This window comes from Eschrichtius robustus, chromosome 1 (genome assembly GCF_028021215.1).
Source record: "Eschrichtius robustus isolate mEscRob2 chromosome 1, mEscRob2.pri, whole genome shotgun sequence".
In the NCBI taxonomy this organism is placed as follows: domain Eukaryota; kingdom Metazoa; phylum Chordata; class Mammalia; order Artiodactyla; family Eschrichtiidae; genus Eschrichtius; species Eschrichtius robustus.
In genome coordinates this window covers 83270700-83295300 of record NC_090824.1, presented here as the reverse complement: position 1 = coordinate 83295300, position 24601 = coordinate 83270700, and the positions used below count along the sequence as shown (strand labels likewise).

The window sequence follows — 24601 nt, the reverse complement described above, 5'->3', positions numbered from 1 at the left end:
TTTTTTGTGTTCAAATTTTTTCCTGGAATAACAGAAAAGAAAAAAGATAATAACAGCAACAGAACATTGCTGATGATGCCACCTTGGTGTGATAGCTTCTACATTTATGGAAAGCAAAGATATCTTCACTGAAATAATATTTGCAAAACCAGTTCAGTTTTTATTTTTTTGAATTTTATTTTTATACAGCAGGTTCTTATTAGTTATCCGTTAAACCAGTTCAGTTTTTAATTTTTCTTTTTCTTTTTAGGTGGGTTGGGAAGTCTTCTTCTACAATATAATATGCTGTAAAATAACTACGTGTTCAGTTACCAATCCTAATAGGGTGTTTTAGTGTCCATACAATTGCCATCTTGTCTTTAAAATAATCTCTTTTTGGTGATCCCGTAAAGTAGCATTTGATGAGTTCTTTTCATCACTTTTTTTTTGGATGTTTAAAAGCTGGTCTGCAAATAGAGAAATGGGCTAAGGATATGAACAGGCATTTCACAGAGAAAGAAATTCAAATAGCCAAAAAATGTTCAACCTCACTAACTCAAAAATGCAGCTATCACTTGGGCAGGATTAAGAAATGATACTGGTTTTGGGGAAGTGAGTACTCTTATGTGCTGCCAACAGCCCTAGAAATTGGTTCAGCCTTTCTGAGTGTAATTTGGCAGAACTCATCAGAAAACAAAAAATATACTGTCTCTTTATCCAGCCCTTCCACTTTGGGGGATATATTCTAAGGAAATAAAGTTGTACTGGAAGATTTAGAAATGGCTGGCAAACTAAATTATGGTGTATCCATACAGTGGAATGCTGTATAGGATCAAAACTGAAGTTGCAGATATATATCTATATATATTATTAGGAGGAGGATATGGAGTACCAAATACTCTGTATGGTATAATTACATTTTTGTATAAGTATTTGTACAAATATATGCATAGAAAAATATCTGAAGGATAAATTTTGTTTTTTTAAAGTACTATTTATTTATTTATTTATGGCTGTGTTGGGTCTTCATTTTTACACGAGGGCCTTCTCTAGTTGTGGCAAGTGGGGGCCACTCTTCATCACGGTGCGCGGGCCTCTCATTATCGCGGCCTCTCCCGTTGCGGAGCACAGGCTCCAGACGCGCAGGCTCAGCAATTGTGGCTCACGGGCCTAGTTGCTCCGCGGCATGTGGGATCCTCCCAGACCAGGGCTCGAACCCGTGTCCCCTGCATTGGCAGGCAGATTCTCAACCACTGCGCCACCAGGGAAGCCCTGAAGGATAAATTTTTAAGTCTGTATATGGAAAGTATTAAGAGCATTGGTGTAATTTTTGCACATTGGAATTTTTGATTCTTTCCTCTAATGAACATGCATTGCTTTTGAAGCTTCTTTGTTGAAGATTTGGCTTCCATCTTAAAATGCACAGAATGGTATAGGAGTCAAGGAAACCTGGTAATCAACAGGATGTCACCATTCCCCAGGTCCTTTACTGAAGGTTCATCAGGAGCCTGTTTTTCTTTTCTTTTTAGAGCTGGTTCTTGAAAGCTGTGTTTGAGGGGTTTTTTTGTTTGTTTGTTTTTTTGGGTTTTTTTTTCCTTCTATGACAAATGCCTATCATTTTCTAAACAAGAAAGCCAATGTCCCAGTTAGGTGTGTGGGGTTCTTTTCATTCACTTGCAGCCCTGCTGTGTTAATACTGAATAGGCAGAGACAGCCTGACTGGTGGTGAAAGATGGTGAGCCAGCCTCAGGGCTTTTTCTGGTCAGCCCTAAACCTCTGATTGCCACGTTTTCCTAATTTCCCATTTCCAGGGCATCACTAGAGTGACCTTGCTTGCTGAATATGACGCTCTGAATCTCAAAGATTTTCACATGCATTTGGAAGTGGGCAGCCAGGCGATTGTTTACAGGACTCTGAATGAACTGTGCGCTCACAGCAAGTTTGATAAACACACCATTTCCTCCTTTTATCAGTGAGATTGCAGAATGTGAAGTATGAGTTTCCAGTTTTACTCATTCTCCTCAACCCTTTTCCTGTTTAAAAACTTAGACATACTAATTGGATGCTGATCTGTCCCTGTTTTTTATTTTGCTTACTGGTAGTTGACGGCTTATTCCACTACTTACCTAGGCAAGGTTTGGCAGTCCTTCAAAAATAAACTTTCCATGTATTCAACTTAAAGGAGATTCATCCCAAGGAATGTAATGTGAGCACTAATTAACAGTAATGACTGCTAATCACTTTGCTTTTTATACTCCTTTAGGAGCACTGCTATTATCCAGTGTAGTTAAGTAAAATGCTTGTATATGAATCAACAATGCTGCATCCTTTTAGCAGCTATTGCTCACAGTCAAGCTTTGCATAAATTAGAGTTAACCAAAATTGATTTTAGTATGCTACATTTCTTTTTATAATAGGAAACTAAAATATCTACTTAAATATCCTGAATATTAAAGACATTACCTGTTTGTCTTTCTTTCTTCTTTCTTTCTTTCTTTCTTTCTTTCTTTCTTTCTTTCTTCAATCATCCTTATGGTAGATGAAGAACAATATTGCAAATAAATTTTCTCATAGTTCACGACATTTCTCTTAGATTTCTTTGAAATTGCGTGTGACATACTCTTCATAGTCACAGCAGCACTTTGATTCTGTTGTATGCATTTTATCAGATCAGTGAAAAGCAATAGGCTTATGTTTAATTTTTCTGGTTTTGTGCATTTACTTCCTAGAGGATCTTACAGTTTCTTTAAATTACATGGCCCATTTATATAAACTTGGTTCATAGGATTGCTCATTCAATGTTCATTAAAAGAGGTTGTTTTATTATGTTTAGTGTATTATTAGACTATTATAAAAGCTTTCTGTTTATTTACATGCACTCAATATACCTACAAACTGCCTTGCCTCAGGAGGAGACTAAGCAAAACTCATAAATTAATAATTTAAGGGAGCAATACTCAAGTAGCATTTTGGTTAAGTTAATAAGTTAAAGCCTTAGAGTCAGTGCTGGCCACTTCAACAGTGCTTTACTTTTGACTTTTATTGGCTGAAAATAACTTGTTAAACTGGGGCTTTGGTAATAAAATGAAATCTACATACCATCTGAAGCCCCTTCCCCTCTTTTTGATTTATGAGTGGGTTGACATATTATTGAAGAATTTTTAACACTTTCACAGTTCTGCACTTTGATTTCAGAGAACGTGCTAATCTCTCTGGAAGTTTGAGAGTGAAAATGAGTTGTATACCGTTTTTCTAGGAAATTTGGGAGTCTTTACTAGAGGCCTTAGTTTTATTTTATTTTATTATTATTTTTTTGAGCTGCTCTGTGCAGCCTTTGGGATCTTAGTTCCCTGACCAGGGATTGAACCCAGGCCCTCGGCTTTGGCAGTAGAAAGCGCAGAGTCCTAACCACTGTACAGCCAGGGAATTCCCAAGGCCTTAGTTTTATGATGGTACCTTTATTAATGTTGATTCATCTAACTTCTAATGTGGTGTTATGATTTGATATATATTAATGCATTTTTCATTTTACATATTATCTCTAGTAGTCTGGTCATGATGTTTTAATTCTTATAGCTGTATAGTGTTTCAGCAATTCAGGACATTATTTTTAAATTACCAAAATAAATAATTTAATTTTCCTTTCCCATTTATATTATTTGTGTCAAAAATTTTAATTTTTGGTGAATAAACAAGTGGAACAAAATTAAGTGGTAGGGTAATAAGTAGCTTTGTATTTTATATACTAGCCTCATTGTAATACATTGCAAACATATATATTAAAAAAGATCTTTGGCACTGTACTTAATCGAATTTAGTTGCAAAGAGTTGTTACAGGAATGATGTGAGAGGACAGAAAATACGTGGAAAACTTGAATGCTATCCGTATGTAATTATATGATTAGTGAATATTGTTGTATATAACTTATTTCTTTTATATCCCAGAACTGTTGCACAATAGCACAAAATTCATATCTCTGAAGGAAAACTTGTTTTTTCTATTTTGCTTTGAGTTTGAGTTTTTACATGTAATAGAATTTTGTTTAAAAAAGGTGAGGATTTCAATTTTGATCCTTTTTTTGTTTTGTTTTTTTGCAGTGTGTTTACTTTCATGTGAGAGTGATTGATCTGTAGCTGTCATTTTTCCCAAAGAGGGGACAAATGGAATTGGCCTTTTAGACAAAAGTATGCAAACAGACTGCATTCTTTCTGTTGATAGAATTATGGAAGGATTGCATGAGGTGCCACATTCGTTTTCCTATTGATTGTGAAGAGGATTTTGCAATGGGGTGCTGTTTCCATTGGATAAGGAGGTGCTATGATTAGTTACCTTTCTCATGAAAGCACTACAAAGGGAAATGCAAAATGTGTGCAATGTGGTGTTCTCAATTTGACAGTTGTTTTTGTTAAGTTTTTTGCCCCATTGAAGTTCAGCCTATTTTAGAAAAACATACATTTTGGTTTTTTCCCTTTATTAGGCTTAGTAGATCACCATGCATTTGACTCTTTAAAGAAATTACACATTCTAGACGTTTTTCTCAGCTTCTATTGTAAAGCTTCAAAGCTAATGCAACAGTGCCCTCTATAGTCTTTTAGTGAACAGTAGATAAATGTAGATGATTTGGAATATTCAGGTAAGAAGCAGGATATTTAAATTTAAGTTTTGCTCAGACAAGAGACTCCTTTTTCCTAAGCAGACATTCTTGTTTTTCACTAGCGGCTTTACTTTAAACAAAGGGAACAAAAGACCATTCTGAGTTTTCATTTAGAATTATTGGCTACCTCTTGGTGTTATCCAGTGGTAAATCTCAAGTTTTATCAGACATTCATCAGAGTAATTTGAGATAGAAGGAATCTTACAAGCTTTACCGTCTCTTCATGAAATATCTTTTTGAAGTTGAGTTCCAATAGGAGTATTTCAAAAAATAATTTAGTTCCTTTGTACTCATTTCTTCTATTTAATTAGAGCCTGAGTGGGCTGCCTAGAACTTAACTTTTACTTGGTCCTGAATTGGGTAACCCAGGCTTTATACATGACATTATTTAAATTCAAACTAAGGAAGTTACACAATGACTAAAGTATTTGTCATTAATTAGCATTGATTTAAATTTTAGATTTTCCTTTCTCTTTTTTGGTAGCCTCTTTGATCATATATGTCGATAGCTAAATTTTTCATTGTAAAACAGCTTTATGTACAGCTGTTAAATGATAGTAATAGAAGGCATCATATTTAGCTGTGATTAGAAGAGAAAAATTTCATGTGCTAAGTTTATTTTGCTTCTGAAAGTATTTTAATAAAAAAAAACCATGGGCCCAAATCCTAGCTTCTCCTTGTATTCACTATGTAATACTGAACACATTTCTTAACGTCTGAGCCTGCTTTCTCATCTGTCAAACGGGAGTGAAAATAGCTTATCTTTTGAGGTTTTGTAAGGGATGAGAGATAATGTATATTAATTGGCCAAGTCATTATAGATGCTCAAATGGTAACTTCAGTCCAAAAATCACAGTGTGAAGGTAAGTGGTATTGTTTTACATGGGGAAGTTTTAATATAAATCTAGAACACATTTAATGCACTATAGATTTCTTTAAAAATTCTGATCTCATAACTTCTGATGATTTATGTGAATCTGAAAGCTGGCATGGCATTCCTTGGTAACGTGGACTGACAAAGTGAGATGGTGCATTAACTTTCAATTCCCTTCAGACCTCATCCCCAAACTTCTTAAATAGGCCATGTTTATTAACTTTACTTTAGTAGACATTTACCCACAAAACAATATTTGGCAACATGTGAAACTGATAATAAATGAAACAAAAAAAAAGGGAGTCTTTTATTTTTTTCCCTCAGTATATCTGGGAACAGTTAGGATACTTTTCATTTACCTGTGTTCTTAGAGGTAGTCTAGAGCCCTTATTCTACTTTCTAGGCAAGCGGCTTTTGCTTTCTTCACCTGGCTGCAAAAACAGACGTGAAAAATAGATGAAGGTGGAGCTTTTCTGGTCGAAGTGGACTTGGGTCAATAAAGACCCTCCCCTTCGAAGGAACAAAGTTTAAAAATCACTTGGTACTGTACTGTAAATGTATATGTGTGTACACACACACACACACCCCCTCTATTGTGCAAAGGCTTTGTTCTACTTTGGTTTGAATACAAAGTACTTAATTCTTTACCTGGCACATAAAAGATGCACAATTAATGTGTGCTGAATACAAAATTTTTTTAACATCAGGCCTTTTTTATTGATATATAAGATTTGAGATATCATATGTATTAAAATTCACAATTTGGGCTTCCCTGGTGGCGCAGTGGTTGAGAGTCTGCCTGCCAATGCAGGGGACACGGGTTCGAGCCCTGGTCTGGGAAGATACCACATGCCGCGGAGCAACTGGGCCCGTGAGCCACAATTACTGAGCCTGCGCGTCTGGAGCCTGTGCTCCGCAACAGGAGAGGCCGCGATAGTGAGAGGCCCGCGCACCGCGATGAGGAGTGGCCCCCGCTTGCCACAGCTGGAGAAAGCCCTCGCACAGAAACGAAGACCCAACACAGCCATAAATAAATAAATAAATTAATTAATTTTAAAAAAAAATTCACAATTTAATGCAGTGACGTAATATTACAGTAATTGTTTCTCTGTGAACCATTTAAAACAAGCACACCTTTAGAGTAATTCATATACTTATTCTTTAAAGTCAAATTGTTCTAACTACAAATAATAATGGGAAATGAATTTTTAAAAATTCAGAACTTGTCTTCAAAACGTAAAAGCTGCTTTATTCCACAGTGATGGATTTAACTAAATATTCAGGCATTTCACATAACCCGATGATAAACATAATCTTTCTCTAGGAAGTACTGAACTGAATTTTCTCAACATTCTGTAAAGCATTGTTTTTCTTGTAAGGTTCTTACTTGTGCTTCATATTGATTTTGAATAACCTTGAATTTAATATTATAATAAAGCACATATTGTTTTTAGTATATCACTTGGGTTAACATTGAGAACTGCAAAAGCATCTTTTTAAATCATTTTGAAGAAGCAACCAATGTTTAAGCCTTTAGATTGAAAATGAACAAGCTCTTAATAAACAAATATGGTAGTTCTTTTTAAAATAATGGCCAGTTGCAGTAGGAAACATGTTTAAAATTAAATTCTGGTTTCCAAGACTGACAAGATGCTGTCTACCAAAAAAAACGAATAAGGTATTTTTTCTTTGCAGTGGAAGTACCAAATTAGGAATCCGCTTAATTAAAATAGTGATAAATGTAGATTACATTACTGAAGACAGTGAAATACAGCTGCTCTGTCTAGTTAGAGCCTGCATGATTTACCCAGACTGTACAAAGAAGCAGTGGAGCAGCCACTGCAGACTGTTAGAGGAAATGTCCTGTTTATTCTACATACATGTCTTTTTTTAATTAAAATGTCAGTGATAATTTTATAGCAGTCCTCTAAAAAAAAAAATCCTTCTTTAAATTTCTTCAAGGTGGTAGAATGTGAGACGAGATCATTACCACTGCTGAATGAAGAAGAATGAAACCTGAGAAAAAAATAGCATTTTATTATTTTTTTACTAATTCAGTTTTCTTTATTATAAGTTGAAATATGTGATGAAATTTTTTTAATGTGAGTCTTGCATGAGAGAAATGTGGCAAAAATCTTTGAATATACATTTTATTTAAAAATCTTTTGGAGCCACAAGCAAGATTTGGGTGGAGCCATAAGTAATATTGCTTACAAAAAAAGATGTGTGTATGTATACTGTGGAATTCTCAAGGTGGGTATATCAGGATTAGCTGGGTGGTATTTCCTCCTCAGCTCCATCACTGGGTTGTGATGAGGAATAATACGTTGTCAGTGTTTGGAGACCAAAAAGAGGTTGATAGCCCTTGTTACACTGTATATTTTCACCTTTTACTTTAATGATGACCAATGATATCTTCATAATTACATATATTTCAGAAAACCAAGGTTGTATGTAACAAGAAATGTTGGGGATTTCTTTCTTTGTTTCCAAGGGCTGAGTGGGGACTCTGGAGTCAGACTTGTCTGTGTTCCAGGCTCTACCGTACCACATGCTAGCTGTATGACCTTGGTTTAGTTAATTTCTCTAGCTTTCACATTTGTAAAGTGGGGCTTTCACATTTGTAAAGTGGGGCTAATGATAAGTACCTACATCATAGGATTGTCATGAGCATTAATGGGACAGTAAAATAGATCATAAAGGAAGCCTCAATAAATGTTAACTATTACATTATTATCATTATTATTATTATTATTTTTAGTCACTAAGTATTATGTTTCTTTTGCATTAGAGCAATAGAGCATTGCTCGTAGTTAACTAACTTAAGATCATTGTTATCTGTCCTGGTTTATCTGTTGATCTGGTTCTTAGAGCAGTTAACCATGCTCTTCTGTGTCTTCAGGCATAGTGTGGTAGAAATTCTGCTACTCTTTATTTTGTCTTTAATTGTCTTTCCTCTTTGTGCTTCAGATATCAGTTTCTTTGACATCGGTGAATATAATGTCAAAGCTTATGCATTTCACTATGTGTGTTTTTGACTTTGCTTTAGCTTGATATTGCTGGAATTAATTGAATATCTTCCAGGGTTCAGTTTTTCTAAAGGGTCTTGCAGGTGCCCACCTACTAAAATCTTATTAACTGGAAAAGCTTTGTAGACAGAAAATGGTCACATTAGTAGAATTTGAAAAGTTTATATGAGAAAACAATGTGAGGAGGAATTCTTCAGATGATTTTATTCTGTATGCTTTTTTCTTTGAGCTTCAGTAAGGTGATAAATGCAAGAGGTGCAAAGATAGGAAGTCACATACTATATAACCATTATTCATAATGTTTACACATGCTCTGTGAGTTGTAGAACATTAACATACGTTTATTTTTTCTCTTGTTATTTTTCTAGGGTTTTTTTTTGTCTAGCTGCTAGAGATGTGGATGATTTAAGGCACAGTGCCTGTCTCAAGGACTTAGCACTTTGAGTTTTAAGGGAAAAAGTTACTGCTACGTATTCATCAGAATTATTATTTGTGATGAGATCTTTGCTCTTTTAAAAATATTCCATGTTTCTTGTAGTGTACCTTTGTTCCATGAGTTTGCATTCATCCTTCCTTGTCTGGCCATTGTCACTGAGGTTCTCCTAAGAGTCCTGTGGTCTTTAAGGCTCAGTATTGCTCCATCTGAGCCTGTTTGTGGATTATACTTACGAATCTTGATTTAGCTTATAATTTTGATTAATACCTTCAAATAACTTAGTAGTTTATTTTTAACCAATTTAGTCTTAGAGTCTCTAAGCTTCTTCCTTGTCCTGGTCCTCCACAATGGAGAGTGGATAATTACATGTTAACAGTTTTTCAGTGCTTCCACCACAGTACTAGTTTTGCCAAAGTGAAGTGTGATTTTGTACTTAAATTAGGTCAGACTTCCAATTCAGTGTATCCTGAGGTCATTAATTAGACACTTCCTACTGTTTTAAATTAGTTGCTTTGGAAAGCCAGAAACCACCTCTCCCCTTTATTTATGGAAGCATCATCACATTAATTTCAAATATTCTTTAGAGTTATCATAGACTAGTTTCTATCAAAGACTAGGTAATTTAAACATTAATTTTAGGTTAATATCAAGGGGCCTTGTTTTCAGATGGAGTTCTTGAACATTTATGCTCATGTAGAAATTTTGTCTTCAGCTTTGAGTAGCTTGATTTTTCCTTCATGCTATTGAGCATGTATAGTTTCTTCTCAGACTGTCACTTGTGTATATTTTAGACAAAACAGTGATGTATAATAGGTAAAACTAATCTAGTTTGTGAAGATTTCACAGTTATAAGATACCAAACTTATGTTGATGCTTTCTGTATACTTTATGGTTATTTGATAATTACTGATTCCCTACTGTGTATAAAATCAGTGCATTCACTGAATTCCCTGTTTTATATAATGGATTTAGTGTGACTACTCTTTACTCCATGTTGTTATTGATTTGGAATCCAGTTCAATCAAGCAATCTGAAATGAAAATGATTATGAAGCACTTACAGTCAAGAAAAGTTTAAGGGAAAACACAGTAAGTTACAACTTACTGTTACTAATTAACATAGTAGCTAAAATATTGTTTTATAAAAGACATAGCTTGTAGATTGTACACATTTCAGTATATAATTTTTATCACCTGGACAGTTTAAAGTTGTGTTTTAACTGTGTTTTGTGAAAGAAATGAAAACAGCAGTCTTTGTATCTGTCAACTTCATAGAAAACAAAATGAGGTTCTAGAAATTTGTTTTGTTATTATTTAATAGTAACTAGTTTCTTTCCTTGTATTCAGTCCAAGACTTGGAATAAACATTCTAAAACTAAGCGTTATTATAATTTATTTTCTTATTTACTGAAACTATTTGGTACTTTTGTAGAGTAAAAAATCACATTGGCATTGATGATATCCCCTTTGCTTTCTTTGTCCAATTATTAGATTCTAATAGATCTGACTTTTCTACATTCTTTTTTTCTATTTTTTATTGTTTTTTTGCTTAACTGTTGCATCTGTCTTTTACCTCTCAGGTAGTCAGAAGAAAGAGCTTCTTTTTTTCTGACACTAGGTTCTTGGTACTCCTCTTGCAGACACACACACAATTTCTTTATTCAGTGGAATAGCTTCAGTGTAACCTTGCAGTATCCTCACCCTTGTTCTTCATACCTTGTCTTTTATCTAAATTATTACTTAATTTTCTTTGATACTTAAAACAATTGATTCTTAAAGAAAATACATAAAAGTATGAGAAAAGATCTTGCTCAAAATTCAGTCATTCAGAGTTAACATTTTGACATATTTTCCACACCCATATATTTAACACACATACATAGATACACACACACACTTTGTGTGTATAACTTTATACACTGCTTTTTTTTTTTTAGCTTAAAATACCAGGAGCGTTTTTCATGTCACTAAAACGTCTTTATGAATATAATTTAATGGCTACTTAATAGTCCATCATGTGGCTGTATAATAATTTCCTTAATGATTCCCTAATTTTGTAAATTAGGTTGAATCTAATTTTTACTATAAATAATAGCACTTTGATGTGGGTATATCAATTATTGTCTACATTAAAAAAAAATTAATTCCTTAGGATAGATTTTTCAGACAAATCTATCCTAAGGAATTAATGGATCAAAGTATATGATTATTTCTGAAGCCATTGATATATATTGCCTAGTTGACTTCCATAAATAATAAACTTGTTTATGCAAATATTATTTATATTTGGAAATTTTAAGTCTTTGTTTAATAAGTATCTGAAACCTCAACTTGGAATCCTGTTTTTACAGTTCCTGGCATTTGGTGAATACAAGCTGGGAGTAGCATTCTGCCCATCTTTGACTGCATTTTTTTCTTGGAGCAAAACCAAAGAGATATGTATTAGGGAAGCTCAGTCATGAAATGCAAGATATAGGGTGATTTTTTTTCCCCCTATTATTTTGAGAAGTCAGTCTCCAGTGATTTAATGGAGCTACATTCCATAGATGGTCAGCTGCAAAGTGAGCTGAATTTTACTACACTGTATACTATTAATGTGCCATGTGGATGAATACAGATACAGATATATATACAGATATATATGTACACATATATATTATTTTTTAAACAGATACAATATTACATTAATTATAATTCATTTTTTTCCAACAAGTTCTGTTTTCTGATTAACCATTATGTTCTCCTGGATATCAACTGGTATATTTTCTATTGGTATCATTAAGTTTGGCAGTATTTAGAAATGATTTCTAATTTTCTCTCATTAAATAAATGATAAAATATTGGATTAATCATGGTAGATTAATCATTTTAGGTGTATATATATATTTAAAAGTCAAATGTAACATTTTAGGTAAACTTCACACTCTGCAAATTATTACTGCAGGTTTAAGTTGTTACTTTATGTCCAATAGAAAATGTTTCTCTTTTTTCTTGGGCTCATGTTATTAATGTTAGCTATTTTATGATGTCATTAAGAACAATCAAAACTATAGTGCTACTATGTTGAATTTAGTCTCTTAGTATAGTAATAATAACAGTAAGGATAGTACGTTCATTTGTAAGAATAAAACAAATAATGTTTATTTTACGGTAACTATTTCTAAATGATTATTTAGACTTTGGAAAAAGAGTATTAAATCACCTTTTTAGTGTTATAATTACCTTGTGCTGTTGATCTCTTTACTTTCTCAGAAGTAATCTTTCCATGTTTACTTGTATTGTTTAATACAATTAGGGAATACTGATTTCTGTGACATATTTTGCTTTTAATGCTTATTTCTTGGTAGTTTCTTGTTGCGGAGATGAAAAGTATTCCCATCACACTGTCTTGGGCATGTAAAAGAGGGAGTGTGTGGGAATGTGGTTGAGAAGGGGCATTGCTGCTCTTCTCCAAGCTGCTGGGTTCTCACTTAGTTTCTTCTACTTTTCGGCCCTGAATACATCTACATATACATCCTCTGTACACTCTTATGGTTCCATTCTCTCCCTTTTATTTTTTCTCTCATTCTTATTCTACCTTTCCTTTCTGTCTTCCTCTTTCACCTCTCACACATGTCTGTGCATGCACATACACACATATAAGTGAATTTGCAAGTATTAAAAACAAAGATTGCAGGATCTAGATCTAATTTAATTACTTAAGTTTTGCTAACATTTTCTCCCTGTTTTCTCTTTCATTATTTAAATTGTGGTCATCTGTAATATTATGTGTTTTTATGAGTACAAGCTGTTCTGTTCTTCACTGTTTTATGTCTCTCAATGAAGAATAAATGGTGGAACTAGAAAAACTTAGACCAGAGCTCCTCAGTGCAGATGAATCATCTGGGAGTCTTCTTAAAAATTCACATTCTGATTCAGTTGGCCTGGATAGAGCCTGAGATTTTTCTAGCTAGTGCCCAGGTGATGCCATTGCTACTGGTCTGAGGCCACACTTAGAAATGTGAGGTTTTAGACGGGTTCTCTGCTGAGAGTACCATTCATTTAGAACAGGAATATTTGAATTTAAAAGTCAGTTTCTTCACACATTAGCTATAAAAGTCTAATATCTACAAGGATAGGGAGGTACTTTCTTTTAAATCATAATTTGCCGTGTTTCTACAGTTGTTCTCTAATTTAGGCAATTGTAAAGCAGGTGATTTAAAATATCCGTGAGTCTTGGATCTTCTGTGATGTTTCATATACAGCTTCCCTAGTTTAGTTTGCTACTTAGTGTAGACTAATGAAGATATGTATCAAGATTTATTTTTGATGATTAGATTTTACGGTATATCATCTCCCACTGATATTTGAAATATTTTCTGCTGGGAGGTTTGGGAGTGAAGGTTAGGGGTGGGGAATTGGGAGCAGGCATGGAGGCTCTAGTGTAAATGAGAATTAGGTTACTGTAGGGAAATGCTTTTATTATTTTTCATCCCTGTGGTTATCATTAGGAGAATCACGGACAACTGGATTGAAATGAATTACCTGTTGAAAGTGAGAAAACCACCCAGTACATATGCAAGAGTTTTTTTCCCATTACACTTTTGAGTAAGATGTCTTTTAAATAAAGAGATCCACACAGCTTCCTGTACAAAAGCCAGCAGCTTCTAGCAATAAAGATGTTTCAGAACTGATGGGCTGATTTTAGAAAGGAGATGATATGGCCAAGTTTTTCAGATTGGCCCATTATTTGGAGTCCAGTAGTCAAATGTGACTACCATCAAAACACCTGCATCTTTGAAGCTGGTAATTGTTGAGTATCTTCGTTTACAACATTGTTGAGGAAAATGATCAAATTACGTAATGCGGTTGGTTTCTGAGGTGGCAGAAGCCATGTACTCTATTATAAACTCCAAGGAAGAAAGGTGGGAAGCCTTTCCCTTGCCAGTAAACACTGCACTTGAAATTAATTGTATTTTAATATATCACAAAAAGATTTCATCCAGCATGGATTTTGCTTTTTCAATCCTTTTCAAACATTATTTTAGAACTAGGTACAACACTTAAGTTATATTTTCAACCTTACTTGCCTGCGTACTTTCAGTGAATATAGATTGCCCTTTCTTTAGTCAGCCTACATTTTAAAAGCTTATGTTTTGCCATAATACAGTAGAATTATTTGTGGTAATGTTACAAGTCTCTAAACTGCATGAACATTATCCTGCTGTTTTATTGTTTTATAATGTAAAAGTAAATGCAAGCATTAAGAAATGTGCAGTGCTGTCAGGCTCCTTCAGGATTTAAGAAAATTGCCCCAACTATTGAAGAACTGAAAATAATCTTTCAGGTTGCAAAGAGCAGTTGTTATAATATTGCCTAGCATTTTGCTTTCTTTTTACTCTAACCATGGTGGTGATTTGAGTCAATGCTGAAGAAACTCAGATTTTATTTGATTTCAGCAAACTGCTATTGCCTTCTAAGAATTCCATATAAAATAGCATAGTTAAAAATAGGAAGAAAATACAGGACTCATTCTTAAGTCTGCACAAGCCTAAACAGTAAATATGTTTCTTGTAATAGTAAAAATTTTGCAACCCTACTTCTTCATCCAATTTGTGAATTTGATATAATAGCCACAAATAGTATGTGTTAATCACAAAACTGTGAAATTATGTTGCACTGCAAGCTCTTCATAAAAATGAAACAAACATACAAACAAAATCTTAAAGCCATACCATACAGAAAAGTTCTTATGAAGCATTTTGGATTTTTAAAATGTAAGGATGGAGATATTCCTTATGGTTTTAGCCTTTTGTCCTATCTGTTTTAAAATATTTCCATTTAAATGTAGATTTTGATTTTCCATCTGGGAGTAGGTAGAAGCCATTCTATTACACTACTAAAAGAATAATCCACTTTAACACAACATTTCTCCCTAAAGAGATGGTCTTTTCTAGTCATAAGGTATTATTTTTTTCAGAATGATACTAACATTCATGATGTAGCGATTTTATCTTGATTTGAAAGATGTTTTGTTCTGGCAGTGAAAGGGATTAGAAGAATGTCCTTTGTATCCTGTTGCTAAAAAATAGCCTTACCTTGCTCAAGATTAGGTATTAGTGATTTTCAAAGTGTTTTGGGGTGGGTGTATGATTTATATTTTTATAACATAAAATCTTTAAGTCTAGTGAAATGGAAATCACCAGATTCATTTAATTGAATTCTTAAACGTTGTACAAATATACATATTTTTAATAGATCAAGAAGCATGTTTGAAAATTTCTAAACCTGTTAGAACATTTTTTTGCTTTCATTTTCTTTACGCCTTGTGAAGAAGCCTTTGGGGTACATAAGAAAAGTGTTAGAGCAACTAGTTACAGCATTCAGTGCCATAGATATGTTGGTTTTGCCTCACCTAAATTTATTAAACCTTTAAGATAAAGAGGGATTACATTAATTAAATGGAATGTCTCAGACAGAAGAAGAAAGGCTCTGAAGGCCTCTCTGCTATTTGTTGGGTAAAGTCTTGGCGTGCAGAATGTAGCTATCCAAGGCTTAAAGCATGTTGGGACCCTGTGTGGGATGCCAGTGCCATGCCCCTAGGCACGCTGTCATTCAGCCGCAGATTAATTAACCAGAGGCTGCAGAGCCTCATGCTTTCAGTCAGCCCATTCTTGAGGCAGAAAATACAAGGTTTTTAAAACCTTGAACATTCAAAAAAGTTTTTATTTTCTTAACAAAATCAGAGTGTATAGTGACAGTTTTTCTGGGAATAGTTTTACTTATACATATATAAATATATATGTGTATATATATATATATATGTATATATACATATTTATAATTTTTGTCTCTTTGCACCAATGAGTGATTTAAATGGATTAAAATTTTTTTAATCCATGCAGAGGATGACGTGTATAGCCTCCAAAGAGAGGATTTTTCTAGTGTCACTGTGCATCTTTAAAACTTCCTAATTAATGATTTATTAAATCACAGTGAGTAGTGAGCTCTTAATTATGATTAAGACTTACGAAGTTTCAATAGAGTCAACCTAAAAAGAATACATTTATATATCTGACTGATCACAAACTATATACATTCACATTTTCATTAAGACCATTTTTTATCTTCAGCAAGGACATTTCCATTCATACATGCATAGAAAGTATTTTGAGGTGAATGAAGATTTTTACACTGTAGTGTTTTGTTTAAACAACACAGTTTTAAAAATAACTTTTAACATCTTATCTGTATATTCATCTATAGAAATGAGTACATTAAATTTGAAATGAGCCTTTTTTTCCCTTGTCAGTTTAGCTTGTTTTATAATTATATTAAGCATTATTAATAGCTTATGGGTAAAATATTAATAACTAATTATTTTCTAAATATAGAGCAAGGTCTGTGTTGATAATGTTTCATTTGTACCTTAAAGTTAGGAAAGAATAAGGCATGTTTTCATTTTTATTTTTTAGCAGTGTAGAATACGACTCCCTCTCCCGCCCTGCAACCTTTTTTCCCTGACACTGTCAATTTTTTAGCGTTCTCACTGGAATTTATTTTGTTGTAGTAAATAAAAGACAAGTCATTATTAAACAGGTTTTTCTGTTAATTCAATGTATGATTACCCTTTGCCATAGGTACTTTTAAGGGCTTTTATCCAAAATAAAATTCATTAAAAATGCAATTAGAAAAATCTATTGTTAATGACTGCTTGAGTGACTGGCTCATAATTGGCTCATTACAATAAAAAAAGCCACTGTTTTAAAATCTTGACAATGAGATACAGTACAGAGTGAACACTTCATTGTAAGGCCCTATGTGATTACAAGATCCTGAAGGTGAAGCAGAGAAGCATGCAAATCTGAGACTCTAGCAGAACTTTCTCTTTTACACCAGTACAGTGAGTTTAGGTCGTGACCTAGCATGGGCTGTCAAAGTAGGAGCCCCTCTTATTTACAGTGTCCCACACTGAAGAGTAAACTTAGGTAATATATTCCACTTAAATGCTAGCATTCAGACTCCTCTTTGTTTCCCTTCCCCAGAAATCTTTTCAGTTGACTTAGATTACCAAGTCACAATCAGGAAATCTTTAGTTCTGTTGGGGCTAAACTAACAAAGACAATATTGTCATACAAGCCATCATTATTACCTGCCCTTTTGTTAATGCAGGACAGCTTGCAAATAGCTCTTTTTTAAGCTCCAGAATTTTTGTTTAAGCATTCCTAGAGATTGTTTTTGTTCTAGGATTTTGGTGATTTGATATTTGCATTAGATTATTTTTAATTAATTAATTTTAATTCATTTAATTTTTAGGCCATAAATTGCAGGTAAGATAAAAATACAGACTTGGTGATGCAGGAAGGAAAGTAAACTGTACATGATAAGGTTTTTCCTTAACAAATTAGTTTTATTTCTCTTTTTGTGTCTTGGGCTTGACATACTATGGTTTTAATAATGAACTTGTGATGTCAAACATCGGCTGTTCTTTGCAGAGTATCAAATTTTAAAATACTGACAAGTATAAATAAGAATGATCATTAAATCTCTGCTTAGAGTTCCACCTATAAGGCAAAAATCCTAAGTTCCAACAGTAGTTTAAAGGGCTTCTTTAATGAGCCCTATATTTCCAAAATGCTCTTCCCGTTGGAGGCTAGAAAAACAGTAAAAGTTTTAAAGACTGCCGACTCCTGCTTTTGTTTAGTCTACAACAGCAATATTAATGTTGCTTTTGTGTTCTGGTGAGTGACTTAGGTGTAATTTTTCATTATATGTATTAAAAGTTGAATTATTTTGAACTCTGAACTTTAGACCAGCCCATGTGTGAACCTTAGTGTATAAACAAGGCAGTAACTTCAGGATCAGAATCACTCAAGACCACTCATATTATTAAATGCAATCCAAGAATGTTGACATGAGAATTTAATATAAATTAGGAAAAAACTCTCAGTGAGATACTCAATAGTTTTTAAAGAAATAAGACACATTTAATTGACTTCATTGTAGCTTAAGTAACTAAACTGCTCTGAGTATTTCATCATTGCTCTGTTTGTGCTACTTTGCATTTCTCTCATCACCTTATTTTGTAACCTTTGCATTTTTTTTTTTCTTTTTCTCAATAGAATTAAGAGGAACCGCCTGCAGAGGAAACCACTGTTTAAAACATGGTGGAAACCACATTGCTTTCTGGTTGAATTTTTCTTTAAAGATCTACTTAAGGCAGTTTACCTCTACTCTTACAAGCAAAAACTGTCCTATGAGTTTCCCCTACGTAAGGCTGAGTGAGACAGCTTCAGTCTACCTCACACTTATATGCAGTTGGGCATGTAAGCTGATGCCTTTGTGATTTATAAATGTAATTTAGTAAACCATTTAGTAAATGCCATAGTGTGTCATACCATTGCCAAAATATTTTATACATGTAGGAATTAGAGTAGCGGGAAAAACTATTGTGACTAAAACTTCAGTGTTTGTTTGGTTCATGTGGATATCTTGTAATATTTATAATCTGATGGCTATTCATGATCAAGTTTTGTGGCTTGGAGACAGGCCTAACATTTCTGACTTCTTATTGCCTTTATGTATTTTACTATTTACTTAAAGATTGCTTGTGTAGATGGTAGAGTTCTTTGTTCACTGGAACTTCAAGGAAGAGTCTATACTTGTATTACTATTTAAACAAAAATAGTCTCTGCATATTGCTAGGTTTTTAGCCATTTTATAGGCAAGTAATTATTAATTAAGGTTATGATGTCTCTTAGGATGTATTCATTTATCTTCCCATGTGCAGAGCACATTGATTTTGAATAGTAAAGAAGAGCTACATCTATTCATTTATCAAATGTGTTCTGAGTGACTGCTGTGTTCTGGGTACTGGATACAAATATCAGTAAGAGAATGTCCCAGTTCTCTAAGAGCTCATAGTCTATATTACTAATGATAGAACAATATTATATTGTGATGATAGAGTTGGGTTTTTTTTAAACAAATATTTTGGGGATGTAGAAGTGGGAGAGAGAGATTAGCTTTACCTGGGGAAGGTGCAGGATGGGCGGTTTGGAAAATACAGGTGAGTAATGATTCATCAAGAGAGAATGAAAAATGACTTCCCAAACTGAGAGAACGTTCTGTGTGCAGCAGAAGATGTGACAAAGCATGGTACATACTTCTCAGAGTTTGATGATTAGAGGATATGTGTAAGTAATTGCAGGAGTAGAAGTGAGAAGGTAATTTTGGAGCAGGTTATGAAGAGTCTCGTGTGCCTTGCTGAAGAGTTTGGAGACCCTATTTTGTAGGTGATGGAGAGTCATTGAAGGTTTGTAAGTTAAAAAGCATAATGGATAGATTTGATTTTGTAGCAGTGTAGAGGAAGCATAAGGGAGAAAAGAGATGGAGGCTAGGTCTTTCGAATATATTGAGATCAAGGTATCTCAAAATAGGAAGTAATGAAACTAAATAGGGAAAAATCAAGACTGGATAGATTGATGGTAGTGATTATTAGTGTATAATTAATAATCAAAATCATGTGAGTAAGTATCCTTACCCAGGGGATGAAGTGTTGCATAGTGGGAAAGAACTGGGCTCTGGTACCTGGTGTCTCAGTTACCACTTACTAGCTATGTGACTTTGGGCAAGTCACTTTGCCTCTTTGTGCCTCAGTTTACTTTTCCATACAATGGAAATAAATACTGCCTACTTATAGAGTTGTGATGAGGACTGAATAAGTTAATGTTGTATTAATTATTATTATTAATGTTATGCTATTATTTAGAATTGAGAGTCGGGTTTTTTTTTTCCCATGAAGTGTTTTGATAAGGAGGAAAAAATGGCTAATCAGTAGAAGGAACGCATTTTATAAGATGAGAGAGATTGGGATGTGTTTATAGGTTAAGAAAAAGTAGTCAGTAGAGAGGAAGTTATTGAAGTCAAGTGACTGAATGAGATCCAGGAAGATACGGAGGTGATGGTGTGAAGAGCACAGGTTCGTGGGTCAGCTCTGGACAGAAGAATATAGATATGTTTAGAAAGGAGAAATGGAATGATAAAGGACTATGTGTCCTTTGCTATTTTTCTCTGTGGTCTTGGAGGCAAGACCATTTACCTCAAGTGGGTGGAGATGATGGAAGTAATTAAGGGATTTGAGGAGAATTTTAAACATTTGGAATGATCCCTTTGGAGAAAAGAAAAGGGGACTGATTGCCAAACTGCCCAGAGCCCATGTGTGGTTAGAAATCAGAAATTTGAAAAGGAGATAGTTTTTAAAATTTAACTTTCACTTAAATTGAAAAGAATTAGGGATGTTTGGTAGGTAAGATCACTTTTAAGGAAGCAGATTACTTATGTACTTATATCAAAGGTAAGTAGTAAATATAATTTATTATAGAATATATAAATAAAGCATTCCAGAAACCATAGCAGATAGCAATTGCTAAGTAAAATTTCTATGAGAATAATCTTCCATACTTCAGAGGGGAGAATACAGCATTAGTATGGATTTAAATGAATACAGCTGCTGAAAGATTATATTTTCTGGGCAACAAACAACAGATGATACAGTCACTTTATGATGGTCACTTAACTATGTCAGTGATGAAAGAATCACATACCAGAAAACAGTTCATAGATTCAAACAAATATAGTCCTCCCTTTCTAGTATTAATAATGATCCTAAATAGAAATAGGTGCCTAAACTGCCTTCTTAAGTGAATTAAAAACAAAATGAGATATCCACAAATAAGTTAAATAAATGTCTGCATAACAGTCTAGTGTTGCAATTTTTCTATATTATGTATAAGTTGCTTCAAGAGTTATTCCAAGTAGCTTTTTTATTTTTCAAATATTCCTCTTTAAATGTTTATCCTATATTTAATTTATAAAACAGTAGTCTCATTTTTAATAATTGAGAATAATCTTTAAAATATTGTCACTTCGTTTACATTAATTTATACTACAAAGGATGAATAAATATCCCAATGTCAACTACTTACTGTTCTTTAACTGCTGAGAAATGGACAGCTTATAGTTTGGATTCACCAATAGAAAACAAACAAACTGAATGGGCAATTATTTGTCAATAGGAGAACAGTGGTTGCATATAGTAATGTAGAGATTCTGGTGGTATTTTGTTTCCTATCACTCTGGTGGCTATTTAATGCTTAATTTTTCTTTTTTAACTTTAGAATGAGGAAAATTTTAAGCATGTATAAAAGTAGAGAGAATAGCATTATGAATCCCCATATAGCTGTCTCCCAAATTCAATAATTTTCCACTCATGGAATGCTTCATATAAAGTATACAGATTCATATGATGTCTTGGTGCCAGTATAATTACCTGTATCTTAATTATAAATATAGAAAACTGCAGAGTAGCATTTAAAATTGTCGATTTGCATAAAAAGACTTTGAAGGAGTAAATTTTTCCTCTGAATGAGCATTTTAAAGCCATTGTTTTTATTGTTTTCCAGTTAGGAAAATTAAAGCATCATAATTCTAGGTTATTTATCAAATGAGAGATTGAAGTCAAGAATATTTGCTGCCTAGGTGTAAGGATTGAACTGACCTTGAGAATGTTCCATGCTAAACTTAAATTGGATGGGTTAAGGTCTGGCTTAAGAATGTCTTTGACCCATTGTGTAGTCCCTTTTACTTTGATTAGGAAATCTCTGAGAACTATTTTAAAATATAGCCACCCTTAAAAGAATATGAACAAAATTAAAATCAGAATGACTTCCTACTTTTTCTCTAGAAGATAAACGTAAAAACTTGAGTTTTGCGAGTTTCTTAATGAAGGAACAAAAGTATGATCAGAGTTTTATTTTAGGGTTAACTTTTCAGGAACATATTTATTCTATTTATTAAGAAAACAAAGAAACAAACAACTAGACTGACTCTCCAGTACACAAATCAACTCAATGGTTCCTAAAATGTTTTCTCTGTATATAACAGAGACCAAGCCTTTGTTTTTCACTAGGAAGTTGAAGAAAAGTTGTAATGTGCAACTAACTTTTCTATGTTTTTTATCTTTTATGTGAATCATGATGAATATTTCTAGGAAGAATTACACTTGTTAGAAATTGACCCATGTTAGCAGTTTAGAGGACTAACTGAGTTTTTGACTAAGCTAAATACTCATGCTAACAGGAAGGCTGCTCTGGCATTCATGAGAGTCACTTTGCTGAAAAGTGAAAAAACAAGCTAAGAGGCCATGGTTTTCAACAGAAAGTGATATAACCATGAAAGGAAGCTTCTAATGTTTTTCCATATCTTAGGTTTTTATTATTATTGTCATTGATTGTCATTATGAAATTAGGGGAAATATCTTTTGGAAAGAGGACGGGCAATGAGAGGGAAAAAAGGGAAGAAATACACGGACAGTCGTTTGAATGGAGAAATTCATATAATGCATAAATCGAACTAAGCCCCATTTTATTTAACATTAAAAATTATCATGAAAAGAGAGTACATGTTCAAATCTGCTGGCTTGCAGTTTATTCCTGGTAGAAACAAAATCCTGGGCAATACCAGATTTGAGTAGGCATGGTGCCTTGTTCATATTTGGGTACCCCAGTTATTTGTTAAATGAATAAGTAAATGCCAATGAACAAAGCAGTGGAAGTTTAGCCTTCATGTGAACAAGTATGTAGTAAAATAACCAACACTGCTTGTAGAATGATAGGTTGAGTTATTATTTAAATCACGACAAGGACCCCCAAATCAATATATGCTTGTTAATAAAAATAGCCCTAGCACTCTCATTCTCCTTGATCACTAGATCACATTGCCAGCAGATGCAGTTCTGAGAAAAGGTAGTGAATATCTAATTAAATTGACTTGGATCATATTGAGCTTCTTGTTAGTATGCTGAAAACATTTGCTAGGTGGAGAGTATAGCCATCAGTGATCTATTCATTGACTGTAACAATATGATTTGACTCATAGAAGGTATAAGATTCAGGACTGAGAATAGGAAGCTTCTAATCAAGGGAGAGCCCATCACTGTCTTCCTAACCATCAGCATTATATGGAGTGGTTATGATACTGATTATGTTGTGGCATACACTGATACATTCATTATCCTGGAAAATAGAGGACTTACTTAAAGGATAGGACCAAAATGTCCTCATATTCATGATAGGGGTGAACCTAGAAAAATAATGACAACTTCCTTAAAATTATTAACTTCACCTCTTATCTCATCAACTTCTTAACCTCTTTGCACAGTGGAAAACAAGCCGCATTACAGTCTGTGACCTTGTTGACATTCACAAGACTGAATGGTTGCTTTAGCAAGCTGGTTGCTATGGGTATGTTATTGCAGGAACCTTATTCCTGCTTCTTTCTATTGACACTGCTGCAGCTGTTGGCAAGGTACTTTCTGAGTTAAATGGGAAGCTCACCATCATGACACCTCTGCACCTATGCCCACCAGGCACACCTGTCAAATACACAGTGGCCAGAAAGTAATGGAGCAAGCATCTGCTAGACCCACGAACCTGTGATTTCCCTTTGCTGCTGTGACTAGTTATTCTCTTTAATACTTAAACAAGTTCAGTTATTGCTAAAATGATTTTGGCTATGACAAACATGCTATTCACATTAGGACCCTGGGGCCTCTACCCCTATAGCAGTAGCCAGCAGACCATCTCTCTTAACTCTTCCCTCTTTATCTTCCCTTTCCTCCTAAAACACACAGTGGAAAAATTACTATTTCACATGTAAACCTTCTCCCAGATTTCCATGGGTGTAGGTTCGGGGCCGGAGATATTCTTGTATTCTGTGTCATTAGTAAAATCTGGTAGGTTGGAACAGAGGAGGTACACATATCAGCCTAAAATGCATTTGTAGCCAAAAAGTAAGTTAAGTCTCATAATCATCAGAAAAATAACTTGGGGGGGGAAAGGAAGGGAAGGGAGGGAGGGAAGGAGAGATGGGGAGAGAAAGAAAGAGAAGAAGGAAGGGAAGAGGGGAGAGAGGATTCTGCCTTGGTGTAAGTTCTATAAGTCCTGCACTTAGACTGTTTCATTTGGTTCTGGTTGTAGTATCTCAAGAGGAATTTTGTCAAGAGCAAAGGGAATTGGAAAGGAGTATGAGAAGGATGAACAAGGTCATTCTATATTTAGTGTTCTAGAACTGGCAAGAGACAAATTTAGGAAAATAGAAAAGTATAGAGTGGCTTTCTCAGGGAAGAGCAAACTACTGGAACTTGCTACTCTGAGAGCTACAACATTGTGGGAATGGTTAAATAAATTATTCCCATGGGATATCCCATTAACTATCCCAATGGGATATTTCAGTGCTAAAGCCTATATATATTAACACATAAAAATGCATGTGATTTAACAAGATAGAAAATTACACGTATACTTTGACAACATCTATGTAAAAACAACTGTATGAATTGAGACTAAAAGGGAAGATCAAAAGATCAAATTGTATTTACTCCCACAGTAGGCTGGCCCATTCCTATCAACAGCGAAGCCTGTACTTCCCACTGGTGGCCATTTCTTAACTGTACTTCCTGGGAAGTGGGGAAATGTGGGATGGGGTGAGGGGAATGAGTAGAAAATTTCTAAATAACTTTAACCTTATGCTTTGATAACCACGTGACAACCTGTGCAAAATATCTTGTGTCTTATGGTAGACCAGGAATA

General features: G+C 34.0%; 1 protein-coding gene across 2 annotated transcripts in view; it reads left to right on the top strand.

Annotated features, from left to right (window-relative positions):
* Positions 1-24601, top strand: part of DPH6 (diphthamine biosynthesis 6) — a 176090-nt gene that overhangs the window by 30472 nt on the left and 121017 nt on the right. Inside the window, exon 4 of one of the 2 annotated variants that reach the window (XM_068548900.1) lies at positions 1791-2296. The exons of the other annotated variant lie outside the window; for it this stretch is intronic. Coding sequence (XP_068405001.1) covers positions 1791-1955 — 165 coding nt within the window. The 3' untranslated portion in view covers positions 1956-2296. Of the gene's footprint in view, positions 1-1790; positions 2297-24601 lie in introns of those variants that run through there. 2 annotated transcript variants of the gene reach the window in all.